The following is a 17,987-nucleotide window of genomic DNA, read 5'->3' on the forward strand; positions in this document are numbered from 1 at the left end:
AATAGTTCTAAATACGTCAATTTTAAAAATATGTATTTGTTTATACATGTATATGTACAACACAGAAATCTCCCTAGGTCTTAGGATCAAGCAATAACGAATTATGTTGGCTGGCTAGGTAGTAAGAGAAGAAAAGAGAATACAACTCATGTATGTCTTTAAAGGAAAAAATACAGATTCCTAAATAATGAATATTAGGTTCAAATAATGAGTTTCCTCTTACTAGTAGGTATTCTGTTTACTCAGCAAGTGTAGAAAGCTACTTTCTAAATTCTATCTAGATTGAATCACATGTACTACATTTTGCTTTGAAACATTTTGAATCCTCAAACATCCAAAAGCAAAAAGCAAATTTCAATGGAAAATATACAGAAGTCCCTAACATGAGGCTGGGTGTGTATCTTGGTGGTAGAGTACTTGCCTACCATGGTTGAGGGCCTGAAATCCATCCTCCATACTAAAGAGGGTAAAAAAAAAGTTCCTAACATGAAATACAAACACTCAAGCCAAAACTCTTTCCAGTTTTGGAGGTTACAATGGTAGCTCTAAAGTTAGCTTTAATAGGCAGGTGCTAAAAAGATTCTGTGGAAACAAATTCCAAAGAAAAACAATACTCTAAAATCCTAGCCAGGAAAGAAGATTTATATTTGAGAACAGCCATGCTGCCTCGAAATAAAGGTCAATGTTAGTCTATTTATAATCCTATTCAGACAAACCAAGTTTCTATTACAGTGTTTAACATGTGGGTGTGTGGGGGGGTCACCATTTCACTGTATTATCTAAAAAAGAATAGAAAGGCAGTAACAGAGCAAGAGTATAAAGGGCTGGAGAACACAAAAGCATTTCTCATTTAAAAAGAATCATGCAGAGAAGTACAAAGATATTCATTGTAGCATTGTTCATGGTAGAAAAAAATAGAAAAATAGAACAGCAAAAATACAATGTTTATACAGTACAAAATAATAAATGAATCAGATCTATAAGCCAGTTAGGTTAGATTTCAAAAATAGGGCTGAATTTGTAAAAATTTAAAAGCAATCCAGAATAAAACATATAGTAGGTTAGGATTTGTGTAACATCTTAAACATTTAAAAACCACCATATATATCACTATAATAAATATATTTGTAAAAACATAAAAATGATATGGAAGTAAAACTCCGTAATGGTTGTCTCACTAGGGTGTGGGGAAGAAGAGAACAGGAATAAGGACAGTGCTTAAAAAGAATTTCAATTGTAAAATGTAAAATATTTTATTTCTTTTAAAAATACATATGCTAAAAAACACTACAGTGATAGATATGAATCTGGGTGGTGGCAGATTGTTCACCTTTGTGCTTTTCAGTAACTTCTGAGCACCTCAAAATTATAAAACACTCATGCGATTTTTTTTTTTTTAGTTGAGAGTTACTCAGGAACAATTTCTATAACTTAGGCAACCACTCTTTAGTTTAGTAGCAAGATCACTACACCCATCCTCTTTGAAATGATGTCTAGTAATTTGAGTAAGAGGGAGTACACTTGTGAATACAGTAAGTAACTGGTTATTATGAGAACACTTAACTGTATTTTGGTTATTTCTTTAATACTTGTGATGCAACATTAAATATTATTAGAGGACAAATATTTGAAGAATTATAAGAAATACTTTGTAGGACACATTTTGTGAGTGAGACTGAAGTCTCACTCAGAACAATGAAGTATTTCACACACCATCTTATATTCAGATCAGAAAACAGCAGCAATCACAACATAACTGTTATTTCAAGAGACTCTATTATGGATACTCATGAAATGAGAAAATTTTCAATAGCATACAAATAAGATCAGATGATTACCTTGGCAAGTTCGGGCAGATAGCTATCTAAACCGGAACCAGATCCTTCCAGTTTGCATTGTTCATCATCTAAAATGGCAAAACAGATTATCCAACTCACTTATACTGCAACGTATTTTATTTAAAGCAGGAGAATGAAGGCTATTTCTTTTACGTGCTGCTGAGTGCAGAGATGCTCAATGCTGGATGCACAGGAAACACGTGGGGGCTTTGAAAAGATTGAAGCACAGGCCCAGTGGTGAGAGTCACATCTGCAAATGCTAGTAACAGTGTGGACTGGGCTATTCAGATTGATACAGCCTCACCCAATCAGAATCCTTGGTGGCACCAAGGAAATAGTATTAAATAAAAAACTCTCCCAAGCACTTCTAGGGGGCAGCCAGGGTGGGTAATCACCTAAAGGCTTAAATATAACATGAACTATCAAAAACAGCCAGACTTTTTGCACCAGTTTAATCTGAGGCTCCAGTCCAGCCTAACCTTGTCTTAAAAATTCCAAAGGATATTATTAATGCTAACTATAAGTGAGGATTCCTTGATAAAGATTTGAGGTATACTTTTTAGTTTACTCTTCTCATCTGATCAGTAAGTTTCATTTTTATCCCCATTTTATAAGTATGTAAATTGAGGCCTAGAAATATAACTAGCTTGTCCACGGTCACATATTTGAAAACCACTATCACTAGGGTAGGACTAAAATCAGTCTTACCTCTTTATCTTCAATGCTGTGGGTTTTTTTTTTTTCATTATGGAACTTCTATACAAACAATGTCAGGGCAGTAAACTGTAATGTGACACAATCTTTGCTGGGAGGTTATCTGCAAAAGGCTCACATCTGTCCTCCTCTTATATATCTGTGCAATATTTCTCCTTGCTACATCCACCTGGCAAAAATAACAACAACTACAGAGCAAATGTGGCTGTGGATGGCTAGAGCTACCTACCTTCATGAGAGTCTCCATTTCGCTTTTCTTGCATTGCAGCTTCAAAGTTGAGCTGGAGAATCTTGTTTAGAATTGTGATCCATTCTTCCATTTCCACTTCACTATCAGCTGCCAAAAGATAAGTACTTTTGTCCTGCATCTTGAGCTCAAAAGCAAAACGCCGGACTTTATTGTTCTGAAATGGAAAAAGGAAAGACACATTTGGAACGTCTTTAAAATAAGCTCTCTGTCTTATTTGCTGAGGGGTGCTATCTCATTGGCATTGTGGACTGAGTTACACAACTACAAACTCCCTCCTATGAACCCCCATTGCTGCCCACCTCCCTTCATTTTTATCTGACTCATTACATTTTCTACTTATCTATCATACATATTGACCCTGCAATGAACTGGAAGTGCTTCATAGGCAGACTGTTCCCATTTTTTTGTTGTTGTTGTTCCATGCTATATATTTAATTTTCAGAACAGTGTTTAGCATGTGATAGGCACTTGAAAAGTGTTTGCTGATTGAATTAAACTTCATGCAAAAGTTTCATTAGCTTTTTTAAAAGCAGTGTGCAGCATTACACTTTTAAAAGCTAATCATTACCTATCAATATGTCTTTCTTACTTATCTGGAACTTACTATGAAGTTTATGAACTCCTTCTATACCTGTCTCATGCCTCTGGCTTTCAGGCCAGTATGAGAGTGACTGGTTGCAATTAAAAATAGCAGACCAGGTGTATGAGAGGGAGCTTGCACATGCACCAGACCAGGACATGCCAACCTTGGTACCGCTGACATTTGGGTGGATCATTCTTTGTCATAGAGTGTGTCCTGCATATTAGAGTATGTTTAGTGATATTGTCATAGAGTGTGTCCTGCATATTAGAGTATGTTTAGTGATATCCTAGCCTCAATGCACTAGATACCAGTAACTCATCTGAGTGGTGACAATCAAAACCACCCCCAGACATTGTCAAATGTCCTCTGGAGGCAGAATCATCCCAGGTCTAGACAAAGGTTCACTCTGAGGACCATGGTACAGTCTAAGTTGAGAGATGACAAATCACATCAGCCTGAGGGAGACAGAACAGCCTCTCCTCACCACTGAAATTCCAGCTGGTTATCCATAGTCCCCAAGCGAGCTCCCAACACAGATATCAGGTACAGGGTGATCCCTATCCCCGAAAGATCCCTCAGTGTTTGTTTTGTTTACACTTTTTAAAATGAGTGCCAGGAAATTCAGCAAAAACAGAACAAAAAATCCTTAAAGGTATCTCAATTTAAGAATGCAAATGAAACTACTATTTGGGAATCCCACATGAGAAGTTGATTCACTTCATTAATAATTCACTCTGATATTCCTTGTTTCACACTTGTTTCACATCAATAAATAACCTTTGATGGAATTTAGTTCTGCACAGAATTTGCTTTAAACTGAGGTTGGATTGAGAGCTGAGAATCCACATGCTGATCAGCTTGCTGCTGGCTGAAAACAATTATCAGTGAACATGAAGTGGTGTTACTGTCCTAATCAAGGGCTCAAACACTCTTATGTGTATTCCTTTTTTCTTTTTCTTTTTCTTTTTAAGGGGAACAAGATCTGGCACAGTGGCTTTACTATTTTCCAATAATTAAAGCTAGCAAGATGTAACTAAAATTCCATATTCCTTATGTCCTAAAAAGCCAGATGATCACATCAGTTGTGGTTGAGAAGCAGGTGTCCCCTGTGAGAGCAACTGGGCTCTGGTTTGTCACAGTCCCTAGGGCTCCCCCGTCCTTTACTGCCACTGAATTTAGCTGCTGGGCCCTTGCAGGCACCTGATTTTGAACATTAACTTCCATTTCTGGTCAGGACGAAGTAACAGGGTCTGGATTTACTCTCCAGTCACATTTACTAGAACACAAGACAAAAAGAGATGAAACAACTGTTCTCAGGTAAGGAACAAGAAACACTGTGGGCCTGTCTCAAAATAAAAGTTTTAAAAGGGATTGAGATGTAGCTGAGTGCAAAGACTCTGGGTTTAATCCCTGATATCACAAAAACTGAAAATCATACATCTATTACATGTGTGAGAAACAATATCATCAGATACCCCCAAACAATGATCAACATTTAGAAGGTAAAAGCAATGCCTTTAAAGTTCCCTAAACGATTTCCTTTTGGATTTTACAGCCAGTCAAACTGAGTCAAGTGTGGATGTAAAAAAAAAAAAAAACAATCTACAGATACATTAACTCAAAAAATTATACCACCTTATACATGGCTTCTCGGGAAGCTACTGGAGGATAGCCTCTTGCAAAATAAGGAAAAGGAACCAAAGAAAGGAAGACACAGGGTCCTCGAAGCAGGTAATTCTACGTGGTGAAGAAGGCAAAGGGACTCTCCAAGATGGCAGCTGTGCAGGGCAGAGAAAGCGATTAGTCTGATTTGGAGCAGGAATCCTATCTACCAGCACAGAAGTCTTTCAAGGATGTCCGAGGCAGATGAGTAAAGAAAAATGTGTGAACACTCATTATCTAGCAATATGAAGATAAACTCCAGACAGATAGTGAGAAAAGTTTTAAAAAGTGATTGTTTCAGGGGAGTAGGGAGTGGGTGAGGTGGTGATGTGAGGGTGAAGCACCTTCCAGACGGCTCTTCGGTACTGTTCACTGTTCCAAGAACAAGAATGGATTCCCCGGACGAATATGCAGCCTACGTAGGTAAACGAGGGTGCCTGTGGTCACACCAGAGAGCCATGTCCCTGACTTCACTCATGCTAGCCTCCCTCAAAATCCTCCTTCAAGAATCCAGCTCAATGTTATCAACCACTACAGGATCATTCTAAGGAAGAGTTCTCTGTAATAGTGACTGTAACTATTGTGAGTTGTCAGAATATTCATTCGTCACAGAGCCCTCTGTCTGAGGACCTCTAAGAAAAATGGCTGAATGATCTTCATTCTGAGATTACTTGGGAAGCTTCTAACTGAATGTCTGTATCTTATGTGCACTGCACATTGTGAGACTGACAGTCTCCACATCCAGAAAGCAGAGAGCCCAGTTGAGCCCACCCACAGCTGGAATGAGGTCTTCAAAACAACACTTTTCTTCATTCTGCTTTATCTTACCTCTACCTCAATACTCTGTTCATCCTTCTGTTTTCATTGTCAGTTTAAATTTGTTACCCTCTGTTTTATGCCTCCTTGTTAAAGTTATCTTAAATCCTCTTGGAAATGACAAGAGGATGGATGGAGGGATGAAGAGATGGGAAAACAGCAACCCACTTTCAAAGACAATTCCAAGAACGTGTAGAAGGGTTCATATCAAACTAGTAACAGGTTTCTGAGACAGGGAGAGATGGGAGGAGCAGGGAGGGACCCCAGGGAACTTTATTTGCACTTCTGACTTTTTTTTATATAGCAAGAGTACACTTTTGTGCTATATATAAAGACAATTTAAGTATAACTTTACAACTGTAACAATACTACGATCACAAAAATATATCATGTTGATGAGAAGCTTATCACTTGCCAGCATTATATGTACTAATTTTCTCAGTAACTACATCTGATACTATCATTATCCTTATTTAACAAATGAGGAAACTGAGGCATAGAGGTTAAATACCATCTTTAAGATTAAAGTGGGGGAGCAGATATTTGAACTCTGCCCAATCTGTTGATAATTGTATGATTCGGTCTTTGGTGCTACTAGGGGGTGATAAAAGTTATCACTGAGATGCTAGAAACCAGTCTCAATACTCCCATGTGTTAATTCTTCTGGTCTCCTCATTTACCCTAGTAATGAAACACTGTCAATACCCAAATTCCACAGATGAAGGAACTCTGAATAGTCAGACAAAGTCCCACAGCTAAAAACCAGCCAATGGCAGGTTTTAAACATAAGAACATATGCACCAGAGCACTTGTGCCCACTGCAACATAAATACCTGCCATTTTCTAAAATGCTGAAAATAAGATTTTAAGGTTAGATATTATATTTCTATCATGCATAGCGCCATCTGTGAAAGTGTTTGCCTAAATCTTATTATACATAATACTATTCCAAACAAAGAAACTGCTGAAAAACTTCACATTTACCTGAACCACACCCATGCAGGAATCCAAAAATATTGATCCTTTTGGTTCCTTGGAGATCTTTTCATCTTTGTAAAAATTCAAATTGTAGGATCCATCACCAAGTTGAATCAGGTGGAAAAACCGTCTCTTAAATGACTGAGATAAAATGACACACACAGCTATTTTTCAAAATGAAAAGTTACAATCTCTATCAATAAACCACAACTACACAAATCCATAAAAACTTTTCATTCTCACCAAAATAAATCTAATTCCAGAGGACATTCCAGGTAACTGGACTGCCTGAAGATTTCCCATTACATCTACTGTCTGACTGAATTTTAATTCCAAGGAAGATGTTCACTGTAACATCCACAGGTCAATTTAACATTTTACATAACCACCAAAAGGAGTACAAGGAGTTCAACTTGGAATGCAGACCAGAAGGACAGACTCTTTTTCTCAAATCCCCAGAGATTCTGGCTCACACAAAACAGGATCTGTCTTCTTTCTCATGACACTGATTTTCCAGCTTCAGGACTATGACTATCAGCATTTCCTGATTTAATGTTCATCTCCCTATTCATTCTTTCTCTTTCATTGTTTCTTTTATTTTACCAGATCTTCTCCCTAAATAGCTTACATTAGTTTTTACTTTTCTCTTTGCAACCCTCTCCCAATTTAACCCTTTTCCTTTTTAGTCCTCTGGTTTTGCTCTCCTTGTCTTTGTTGTGGTAGACATGGACAGGAGTGCTTAGGTTTAGCATGTAACACAGCCCCTCTGTGGCACTCTGTGAAGTAGCACAGAACACCACACAGTCAGGACAGAGAAGAAGGCCTCTGGTTGTGATTGTAGCCACTCCAGCCAGTGATGGTCTCCATGCTACTGGAGAGAGGGCAGTGAAGGCAAGTGAGTGGACAAGGCTGTAGAAATGGGATGCTATTACCAAAGAAGCTTGTAGTAACCAGACAATATCCCTTTTATTAGGAAGACCAGCACATCCATTCACCTATTCTCAGGGCCTACAGCAGATAAAGTCTCATGAGAGGAGAAACCAGGGTGATGAGCCTCCTTACCCTCATGGTCACGCTGATTGCACTGTTCATGTTGCCTTTGTACAGCCACCCATGCTTGGTGATCCCACCCTTCTGAGAACCAAGGGAGGCAGCATCCTAGGAAGGAAAGAAAATACCCCTGCAGTCAATCTTCCACTATTACCTGTTATTTATTGGGAATTTGGTCAATGGGAAAATCATTTTTTTGGTGGTGACTTAGTCAATTACCCCTTTATTGCAGCATTTATTGTCCCAACACCTACAAGTCACATTAAGGTTCACTTAGCAACAGAAGAGAGAAACTAGCTATGAACACAATTCCATTACAGCAAAGCTAAGTTTAAGATTTTATTTTTATGTGTTTAATGAGCAATAGAAAATACATACCACATTTAACCACTCAGTTTTAAGGTCTCTCCTGGAATCATGAAATATGTTTTCAAATTATACTCCCCTATAATTGCAGGACAAATCCCTGGAAAACTTCCCAGGAGCTTAGTTCAGGGAAAGGTGAAAAAAGAAAGGGAGGAAATATGAGGCAATGCAGAACAGAGAGATAAAATGAGGGAGTAAAGGAAAAGGAAGGAAGAGGCAAGAATACAAGTAGGCACAGAGGGGGAAAAAGAAGTTAGAAACATAAAGAGAAATTTCTAAAGAAGTAAAGTGCTTCTTCAAGCTCAGACCTGACACAGTATGAAATCTGGGTTTAAAGAGGTGGGCATGCAGCTACTAACTACTGCTAAAAATGTCAGGCACATATCTGGAGAGATCCTAAACAGACAGCAGAAAACATATACATACACACAAGCAACTGGCTAAACTGGCAATTTTTTTTTAAAAGGAAAGACTTAAATTTATAGCGGGGCACCCAGCATGTAGTGGGAGAATGAGAAATGCAAAGATGAGAAAAAAATTTTTTATTGGGGTCCCTCACTCAGTAAACATACTTGCTTAATGCCCTACTTGCTTCCTGTACCTTCTCTCTAGCCATAATCTTTGCTCCAAGAGCAGAGGGAGAGAGTGTGTTAAAACCAGGCCTCATTAAAAGCAATCCAGAAGAAATAGCCATTCTAAATCTACAGGCTGGAAATGTAAGCTACCCTGTTGAAAAACAACCTAAGTTTAAGGTCTAAGTCATCTTGTTATCTTTTAATAGTGTAGTCAAATCTGAGCCAAGTCTTTGAAAATGATCTCAGAACAAATAAACATTCTCCAAAGAACATGAGATGCTAAGCAGTCAAATTGAAACAGAGACCTTATGTCAATCAATCCAATAATACACTTTAAAACATTCTTCCCCTGCTTCCTGAAACATTCCAATTCCTGTTTTGGGTAAATATTGATAATTTTCTAACTCATCTTAAAATCCTGTAAAATCAAGGGTTAAAGTGAAAAGAGAAGCAACAGCAAGCAAGCATCTCACCTCATCTTTGTCAACCTCCTCATCAACTTCATAGACATGAACTGGAAGTTTATCCAACTTAGCTGCTTTGCTTTAAAAATAAGAAAGAATAATTTGTTTTATAATTGCCTAATCAATAAGAGTCTGTATTTCTTCCTCCAAGGAACCAGGCTTTATAAACCCAAAGCTGTTCGTATCAGGTAAGAAATAACACAATCTAGGGCCTGGGATTTAGCTCAGTGGTTCCACCGCTTTTTCAAGCACAAGGGCCCGAGTTTGATCCCCAGTACCAAAACAAAACAGAACAAAACAAATCACACAATCTACACCACTGCTGTTCAAAACAGGTAAGCCAAGAGCAAAAGTCATTAAGCTCCAAAAAGCTATGTGGAAAAGGAAGCAGAGCTTGCTGGGAGTTACGAGGCATACTGAAAATAGGAATGTGGATTGTGTATTAATAAAGACTTGGTAGAGTAACTTTTTGTATAACTTATCTTTGAGAGAAAATGGAATATAAGGCCACTATTGAGAATGAAAATAATATTAACAACAGTAATAGAGGTGGCCAACGTTATAAAAGGGTTATTATGTGTTAGGACCTGTGTTCTGTACTTTACACGCATCATCCCAAATTTTGAGACGGTGGAGCTATTAAAATCTATTAATAGATGAGGAAACTGAGGCTTACAGAGCAGAGAAGTTACTTAGACATTTATAATCCTTTTTCTCATCATCCATTTGGAAATTCTTATTAATGCAAAAAAAGTTAACAGAGTAAGTACAGTCAGTCTGTATCTTGCGCTCATAAGAACAGTATGAACAAGACAGTGAAGATGGGCAAACATAGACCTAAGGAGTATACTCATCTGGAGAAGATACTGCTAGGAGGGAGTGTTCTCAGCTGAGATTTAAAAGGGGGCAATCAGGAAGTTGGCTGAACATTCTTAAGGAGTGGCTCAGCCACACAAATAGGAAAAACAAAAAGCTAGGTCCTCCGAGAATAGTACAAAAGATTTAATCAAACTCCTATGCAATAAAGAGAAAGAAAAGTATATAAAAATATATATCACCTGAGTTTCAAGTAAGATTTTCACTGGTAATGGTTACTTTTAAAACACAATCTGTCTCTACTGTTTTCAACTGTCATTATCCACTAAATTTTACTTGCCAACTGCACTATGACTTCAGAATGCACTGTTTTATAAAAACCTGTTAGGGTAAGAGCTACCTACTCCTGGTTCACTTTAGATAGCACTAATCTTTCTAAACACACTTGCCTCATGTGTATTTTAAAAGAATTACTAATTCAAAAGGGGGTAAAGAATTTATCTGGGAAAACACTTGTTCCTTGATTTATTTTATTTATTTATTCTTGGTACCGGGGATCAAACTTGGGACTTTGTGCTTGCAAGGCAGGCAGCGGAACCACTGAGCTAAATCCCCAGCCCAAATAAACACAATTTTTTTTTTTTTGTTACCAGGGATCGAGCTCTAGACCTTGTGCTTTTGAGTCAGGCAGCAGAACCGCTGAGCTAAATCCCCAGCCCCTATTCTTTGATTTTGTTAAAACACAATTATTCAATACAGTATACTCTTTTCAAGTCTCTTTTTCAAAATATTCTTTTAAAGAGAAACACTGTAGCATATTTCAACATACTTATATTTTTCACTGAAATTTTTCACCTATTTGTTTTAATAAAATTCTGAAATAAAAATACAACTAAAATAGTTTTAGGGCCAGGGATTTAGCTCAGTGGTTCCGCCGCTTGCCTTGCAAGCACAAAGACCCGAGTTCGATCCCTGGTACTAAAAAAAAAAAAAGTTTTATATTTAATTAAATAAAATAAAAAATATAATTCTAAAATAAAAAATAAAATTCTGAAAAGAATCCCAGAACATAATTAAACCATCCTTATGTTTCTTTTACCATCTACTAATGCCAGAGTGCTACATTTAAATCTTCTAATCAAAGGCTCTATTCATAATAGCTATATGGCACACAGACAAATCTAGCAGTATTTTCTACAATTACTCTGATTGCATATGAAGTTATACACCTCCCTGGGCATTTCAAGTACAAAGACTTTTCCCCATGTGGATAACCCCACTTTGTGTGGTCTGACAGTTTACTTACTTTGGAATCTGTCGAAACTCTCCTGAGTAATCTTCGTATTTATAGGTCACAAGATGCCAGTCAGAGTTGTAGGTTTTGATGCACTGTTAGGGGAGAGGAATTTAAAAAAAGAAAGAAAAAAAAAGAAAAGAAAGTGTAAGAGGGAAACAGGAAGATGGGTGAGGACTTCTGGAATATATGCCAGGAGGTTTGGGAAGGCACACCCATATAGCCACCAAAAAACTTTCCCATTAGCCAGCTAATGTCTGAAAATCCACCACCAGACATACCTGTGAACCACTGAAACGTTACCCATTGGAGAGGTATCACTTCCCATTATCATCATCAATGGTCTGACAGCAGATTTTACAAGGAGACAAACTTTGCCTAACTTTATGACATTTACTCAACAATGCACTATTTCACTTAAAAGTGCTTGTTTCTTAGTGAATAGAAAGTGTGAACCTTAAGTCATTTTCATGGTATTTACTGATCTTAGAACTGGCTCTGTCAGTTAATACTCTCATATAAATTTGTTTTCATTTTTTTTCTTTCCATTCATGGATGACAGAATGAGGTTAATATGAGTAAAGATTTCAATCCCAGTGTGTAGTGGCACCATGACAATTTTGTGTGTGTGTACAAAACATGTATCATATGAAGCACTCAATGGTCAAACATTCTTTTGGGGAAACTAACCTACACAGACTGCATGTAAATTTCCTTACTATGTGACAGAGTTAAGGGGCCAGCACAGTGTCCTTTATTCATCCACTTGTCCACTAGGATCCACCCTGTACTGTGTAAAGTCTTAAGGTTATAAGACCACATCTGATAGAACCTCAAATACAAATAAGTCAAAATCAATAAAGGTGAAGAGTTTTAGTTAACATCAGCTTAGTTCAAATGGTAATCTATATAGTTAGCTATTGACTACACATACGCAACCTTGGGTGTGGCAAGAGAATATAAATGAATTCATAGGTAAGTAAATGTTTTTATGTCTTACCTACTATAATTTATTTTATAATTTAATTTATTTTATTATTTATTTTTAATTTATTTTATAATTTATTTTCTGTAACTAATATCATGAACAACATCTTTATTCTGCTAATTTCACTTCATAGTTTATGCTGCCAACCTTTCTATCCGTGTCACAGCCTGCATGTGAAGGCCCTCTGAAACAAACCTCCTTCTACTCATAAACTCATAAAAATAACAAGAGTGTTATTTTGTGTCAGGCTCATATATAAGCACCTTGCTTGAAAGGATGCAAAGGGAAGTAATATGTTTTGAGATGGGGAATAAATAGCAGAGAAGGACTCAGAGTTTCCGTATGGAAGCTGAGCCATGTTTTGGGGTTTTTTTACCATGAAGATTGCCAACATTTCAGAAATGGGATAAAGAAGTTGTGATTTTTCTATAAAATTGAATATTACTCAGCCATAAAGAACGAGAAAATAGATTCATTCATAGGAAAATGGATACATATTGAAGATATACTCCTAAGTGAAAAAAATAAGTCACACATGTGTAAATACCGAATAGTTTCCCTGGTGTAAATAATCTGCAACAATGCATGAGATTCTAATAAGACTACTGACATTTAGAAATGGGAAGAAAGGAGCTAAAGGTGTAGGGAAGGTGGGATGGGTAGGGGAAGAGTAAAAAGGGAAAAGAAAAAAATGTGAGAGAATGAAAAGATGAAAATAAAGTGTTTGTAGATGGGGAGGGGAGGAGGGGGAGAAGGGAGGGCAGAGGTAAGAGGAAAAAATGAGAATCAAGACTTGTCATGTAGAGGTACAAGATCCCAACAATGAATGTGACTGTACTGTATCCCTAAAATGTACCAATAAACTCAATTAAAGCTGAAAAAAAAAAAGATTGCCAACATTTAAAAATACTATTTTGTTCTTATAAATGCTGTTTAAAATTTTTCAAAGCATTTTTGAGAACAGATACTCAAATTCAAAATTACATTTCAAAACAAGAAATAGGATTTCAAAACTATCCACAGTTTTAGATTTTGCCACTACTGCCCCTAGGTCCACCAACACCTCTAAGACAAGCCCGATTCTGTGTGACACACTCCTATTCTCTTTATCTCGGCACAGTGGTTTTTGATCAAATAATGCAACTAAACTTGTACCACTGTCTCTTCCAGGGCATTAAAATAATCTTAATGAAGTACAGATATACCTGCCCAATTAAAAACTAAGTAAATAATCATAAACTTACATACCATGAATGCATTTATGAGTGCAATATATAAGAATCCAAATTTTTACATCTCAGGCAAAATGGAAAAGATAATTATATCTAAATATTTAAAATTATAAGGAATTGCAAAAAAAAAAAAAAAAAAGTCGAGCAGGTTAAATACCCAGAGATTCATTAAAGATGCCACTGTCAACATTCTACATAGTAAGCTAAATTGCAAGGCAGAGGCACAGAATAAGGCAAACAACCCTCATTCCTCTATAAAAGTCCAGGAGATAGTGAGTTCTATTAGAAATCCTAGCAGAGAACAGAACCTCCAAAAGGCAGAGAGGACTGACTGATTACTGATTAACCTTCTGAACCTTCCAAACTTGAGAAATTCAGTAATATTTTGAAGTTACACTCAAAGGTTTGTGAATTTTTTTTAAAAAGCCATTAGATCATTCTCTCTGCACTAGGTGTTAGAGAGGAAGTGCTGTTTCACTCCACCCAAGTCCGGAAGAGTTTAGTTATTGGCTCAAGTGCCACAGAATGAAGCAGTGATTTCATAACCTACAGTGATTAATTTAGTGGAAAATTATCCCTCAAAAATCATATTTTTAAAAATCAATTGGAAGAACTTGAGTTATTAATAATTTTGCTGCATGCAAGCCAAAAAACTTTCTACAGAATGCTAGAAAGTAAGTAATTTTGGCAATGCAACTCAACTGAATTGTATTGTGACAGCAGCCATAGGTAATATGTAAACAAACGGGTGTGGTTATTACAATAAAACGTTACAAAAATAAGTCACAGGCCAGATTTTGCCTGCAGTCAGTTTTATGACTTTTAAATAAACATCTATGCCTACCTAAATATATCTGGCAGTATTTGCCTAGAATTAATCTTACTAATATAGTGGACAAGAGATTAAAACAGGCAGCTCCTTTTTCAATGGATGAGAGAACACACATCTAAAATTTTAAATACCTAATTTTTCAAAAGTATCAAGGAAAACTAAATAGCGTTATTTAATTAGTCTTTAAATATAAAAGTATAACTCAATTTTATTGATGGGAGTATTTCTCATTTAAATGTCAACTAAAACATTGGGCTAAAACTCCTTTTATATAAAGGAGACCTTCAATAAACAAAATTAAATATCTACTGAATTATTATTACCTAAAAGTAGCCAGAGAAGGAAACAAATACCCAAGAATGGGGCAGCAACCCAACTCACAATTTCTCTTTTCCACATAACAAGATATTATTTTTATGTTCAAACAAAGGTGGACCTCAAAGTCAGGCAATGCTCATTATCCCCTGGTACTTTATGAATATTAAACCAGCAAAAATAAACATACAGGTGAAGTAATATAATGCATAAATGTGCATACTGAGACAAAGAATTTATTTACAAGTTATACCCTATTCTAAATCAATGACATACAATCTGTGGAAATCATTTTTTATAGTCAGAAACAAATGCTGTGGGGCTAGGGATGTAGCTCAGAGGTAAGCCACTTGCCCTGGGTTCGCTCCCCAGGAGAGAGACAATATACCCTGTGGATATTTCTGTCCATTTCAAACTCTGAAAATGTCATATATTCTATTTTAACTTCCATCATAAAAATATAATTACCTCTTTAACACTTTCTTGAAAGTACTGAAATTTAAAGACAAGAGGAAATAGAGGAAAATGACTTTGTAATGTAAACTAATGTAGAAAAAAGTCTTACTTCTGTAACAAATAAGCTCTGTGCTCTCTCCTCTGCATTGGCAGGAACTGTGGAGCATATGTATCGATCTTGCCGCCTCAGGATACCTGTCTGTGAACAAAAGCATGAGAAAAGTCTGAGTTAAGGTAGAAGGCCTGCCCCACAGTGGAGCTGAACACCCTGTAGCAGCGCAAGCACCCACACTGCCCCTTCAGCATCTACCAGTGGCTGGATGCGGTCACCTCTTTAGGTCCTGCACAAAAAAGTTCTATTTGACATCTTGTTTGTGTTGAGACAGGGTCTTGCTGTATAGTTCAGTCTGGCCTTGAACTTACTATGTAGCCCAGGCTGGTCTCGAACTTGCAGTGATGCTTCTGTTTCAGCCTTCCAAGTGCTGGGATCACAGGCGTGTACCCCCATACCCAGCTCTATTGACATCTTGACATCTTAAAGCCTTCCTTCTGGACTGGGGGCCTGAGGAGTCCTTCTGCCCTTCCTGCTTCCCAAAGGCTGGGCAGAAGCCTGTTTCATACTCCCTAATGCCAAGAACTTGAGCTAGTCCTACTGTACAGCCTCTGATTTACCTTAATTGCTTTTTTTCTATCGTTGTAATATATACATGGCAAAAATATATTTCAGTAGCATTAAGTATATTCACAAAGGGCTGGGGATTTAGCTCAGTGATGTCGCTGCCTGCCTTACAAGCACAAGATCCTTAGTTCAATCCCTGGTACCACAAAACAACAACCACAAAAAAAAACAGGACAGTAGTATATTCACACAGTTGTGCAACTCTTGCTGCCACTCATTTCTTAATTATTGATTACATCCATTCTTGTTCATTGGCATATCCTCAGTGACTAACAGTATGGATAATTACACAGGAAAAAAGTTCTCAAGGTTTCCATCTTCTCCTACAACATTAGAACTGTTCTTGTTTCATGAGGCTTCAGTGCTCATTTTAAATAATGAAAAAACTTCATGTAGCTACTCATCTACCCAATAACTGTGCTTTTGGTTTCAGAAAGAAATGTTCTAGATATTTTTCTTCCATGGAATGTAATCCTTGAGTATTATTATCACAGTGTAAAAACAGCATATGTGAAAATACTTTGCTAACAGAATCTATCCTGTTGGCTCTTCATGACTATTTGCTAAATTGAGATCGTAAAGCATCTGTCCTAGCTGTTTCCCTTCTTCTTTTGATTGAAGACAGATGTGGGTCAAATCTGTGATTCTCTATCCCAAGTAAAGAATGTCAACAAGGGCATACATTTTGCTTATAAGTTAATTTATTTACTGCATGGAATACCTATATTTATTGTTCTCCTGCACCTATTTTTAGACTACAGGAAGGGAAGATAGCAACTCTGTCCTCTACCAAAGTCTCTGCAGGTGCGTTATTCATTCTTTTAGCTTCTGGGGAAGCTTTTAAGATCCTGGACTTAGTTTCTCAATGGATATTACAAAGGAATGGTGGTCTTTCTGGCATATCTGTTCTCATGAAACGCCTACATGGTCACACTCATGGAAGAGGGACATAATTTGTTAAAAAAAAGCTTCAGAGAAATACACTGATTAGAGACTCAAAATTGCTATGAATGAGCTATGATATCAACAAATGGGAACTGTTTTTGTAATTCTGTATACTTCAAAGGAGGATACCTTCTATTTCCCCACTTAGTATATCCTTACCTTGGTTTATATGGATCTTCCAAGAGTTTTGAAACTAATTATCATGCTTTTAAAACATTCATGAGATAGCACATCTCAAGATATAGAACTATTAGGATCATTTTCAGCCTGTTTTTCATTGTAGTAGTAGGAAGAAAAAAATTATCAAACTTTTCTCAGTGGAATTAGCAATTCAAGAAGATTTAATTCTAATCACCCCTCTAAGGTGAGAAAAATAACAATAAATAGTTTTTCATTCTTATGTATCAAAGTGCTCTTATACTCTCATTTGAAAAAGGCAATTTTAAATCATTAAAAAGAGACCTGATTTTAGCAGATAAGATAGAATGTTTCATGTACTTTAGGTTTATAATCAATGATTACTGATCAATTCCTAACTTCGATTGTGAGAAAGGATAACTCTGTGATCAAAAAGCCTATCCCTTCTCCAGAGACTTCATCCAAATAAACTAGATATTCTTCTTTAGTACTCATCTGGATTGAGTGTACATTTGTACATATTTCTTTAACTATATAATATCGGATCTATTTTAGATAATCTCCAAGGATGGCCAATGTCTTTTCCCTCATATGCAGACTGTTCCTCACTCCAAAAGGGGGAGTCTATTTCCTCTGCCGTTAAGTATGGGTTGGCTTTGACTGATTCATTAAAGTGAGAAGGGTGTGGTGGTACATACCTATAATCCCAGCACCTGGGAGGTTGAGGCAGAAAGATTGCCACAAGTTTGAGGCTAGCCTGTGATACATAGAATGTCAAAGCCAGCCTGAACTACACAGAAAGAACCTGTCTCAAAAAATTGGCCAGATGTGGTGGCACACACCTGTAATCCCAGCACTCGGGAGGCTGAGGCAGGAGGATCACTGTGAGTTTGAGACCAGCCTGGGCTACAGAGTGAGTTCCAGGTCAGTCTCAACTACATAATGAGACCCTGTCTCAAAAAAACAAAGAAACAAATATATATATATATATGATAC

General features: G+C 36.9%; 1 protein-coding gene across 24 annotated transcripts in view; it reads right to left on the reverse strand.

Moving 5' to 3' along the window:
• Nucleotides 1-17,987, reverse strand: part of Dock9 (dedicator of cytokinesis 9) — a 216,531-nt gene that overhangs the window by 115,915 nt on the left and 82,629 nt on the right. For all 24 annotated transcript variants that reach the window (XM_010604588.3, XM_033760955.1, XM_033760957.1 and 21 more), the window contains exons 3-9: nt 15,339-15,428; nt 11,419-11,501; nt 9,306-9,375; nt 7,904-7,999; nt 6,848-6,982; nt 2,782-2,956; nt 1,839-1,906 (exon numbers count right to left, since the gene is read on the reverse strand). In XM_010604588.3, the coding sequence (XP_010602890.1) occupies nt 1,839-1,906; nt 2,782-2,956; nt 6,848-6,982; nt 7,904-7,999; nt 9,306-9,375; nt 11,419-11,501; nt 15,339-15,428 (717 nt within the window). The remainder of the gene's footprint in view (nt 1-1,838; nt 1,907-2,781; nt 2,957-6,847; nt 6,983-7,903; nt 8,000-9,305; nt 9,376-11,418; nt 11,502-15,338; nt 15,429-17,987) is intronic.

The sequence above is a fragment of the Fukomys damarensis genome, unplaced genomic scaffold (genome assembly GCF_012274545.1).
Source record: "Fukomys damarensis isolate Sample0158 unplaced genomic scaffold, DMR_v1.0_HiC HiC_scaffold_6, whole genome shotgun sequence".
In the NCBI taxonomy this organism is placed as follows: Eukaryota; Metazoa; Chordata; class Mammalia; order Rodentia; family Bathyergidae; genus Fukomys; species Fukomys damarensis.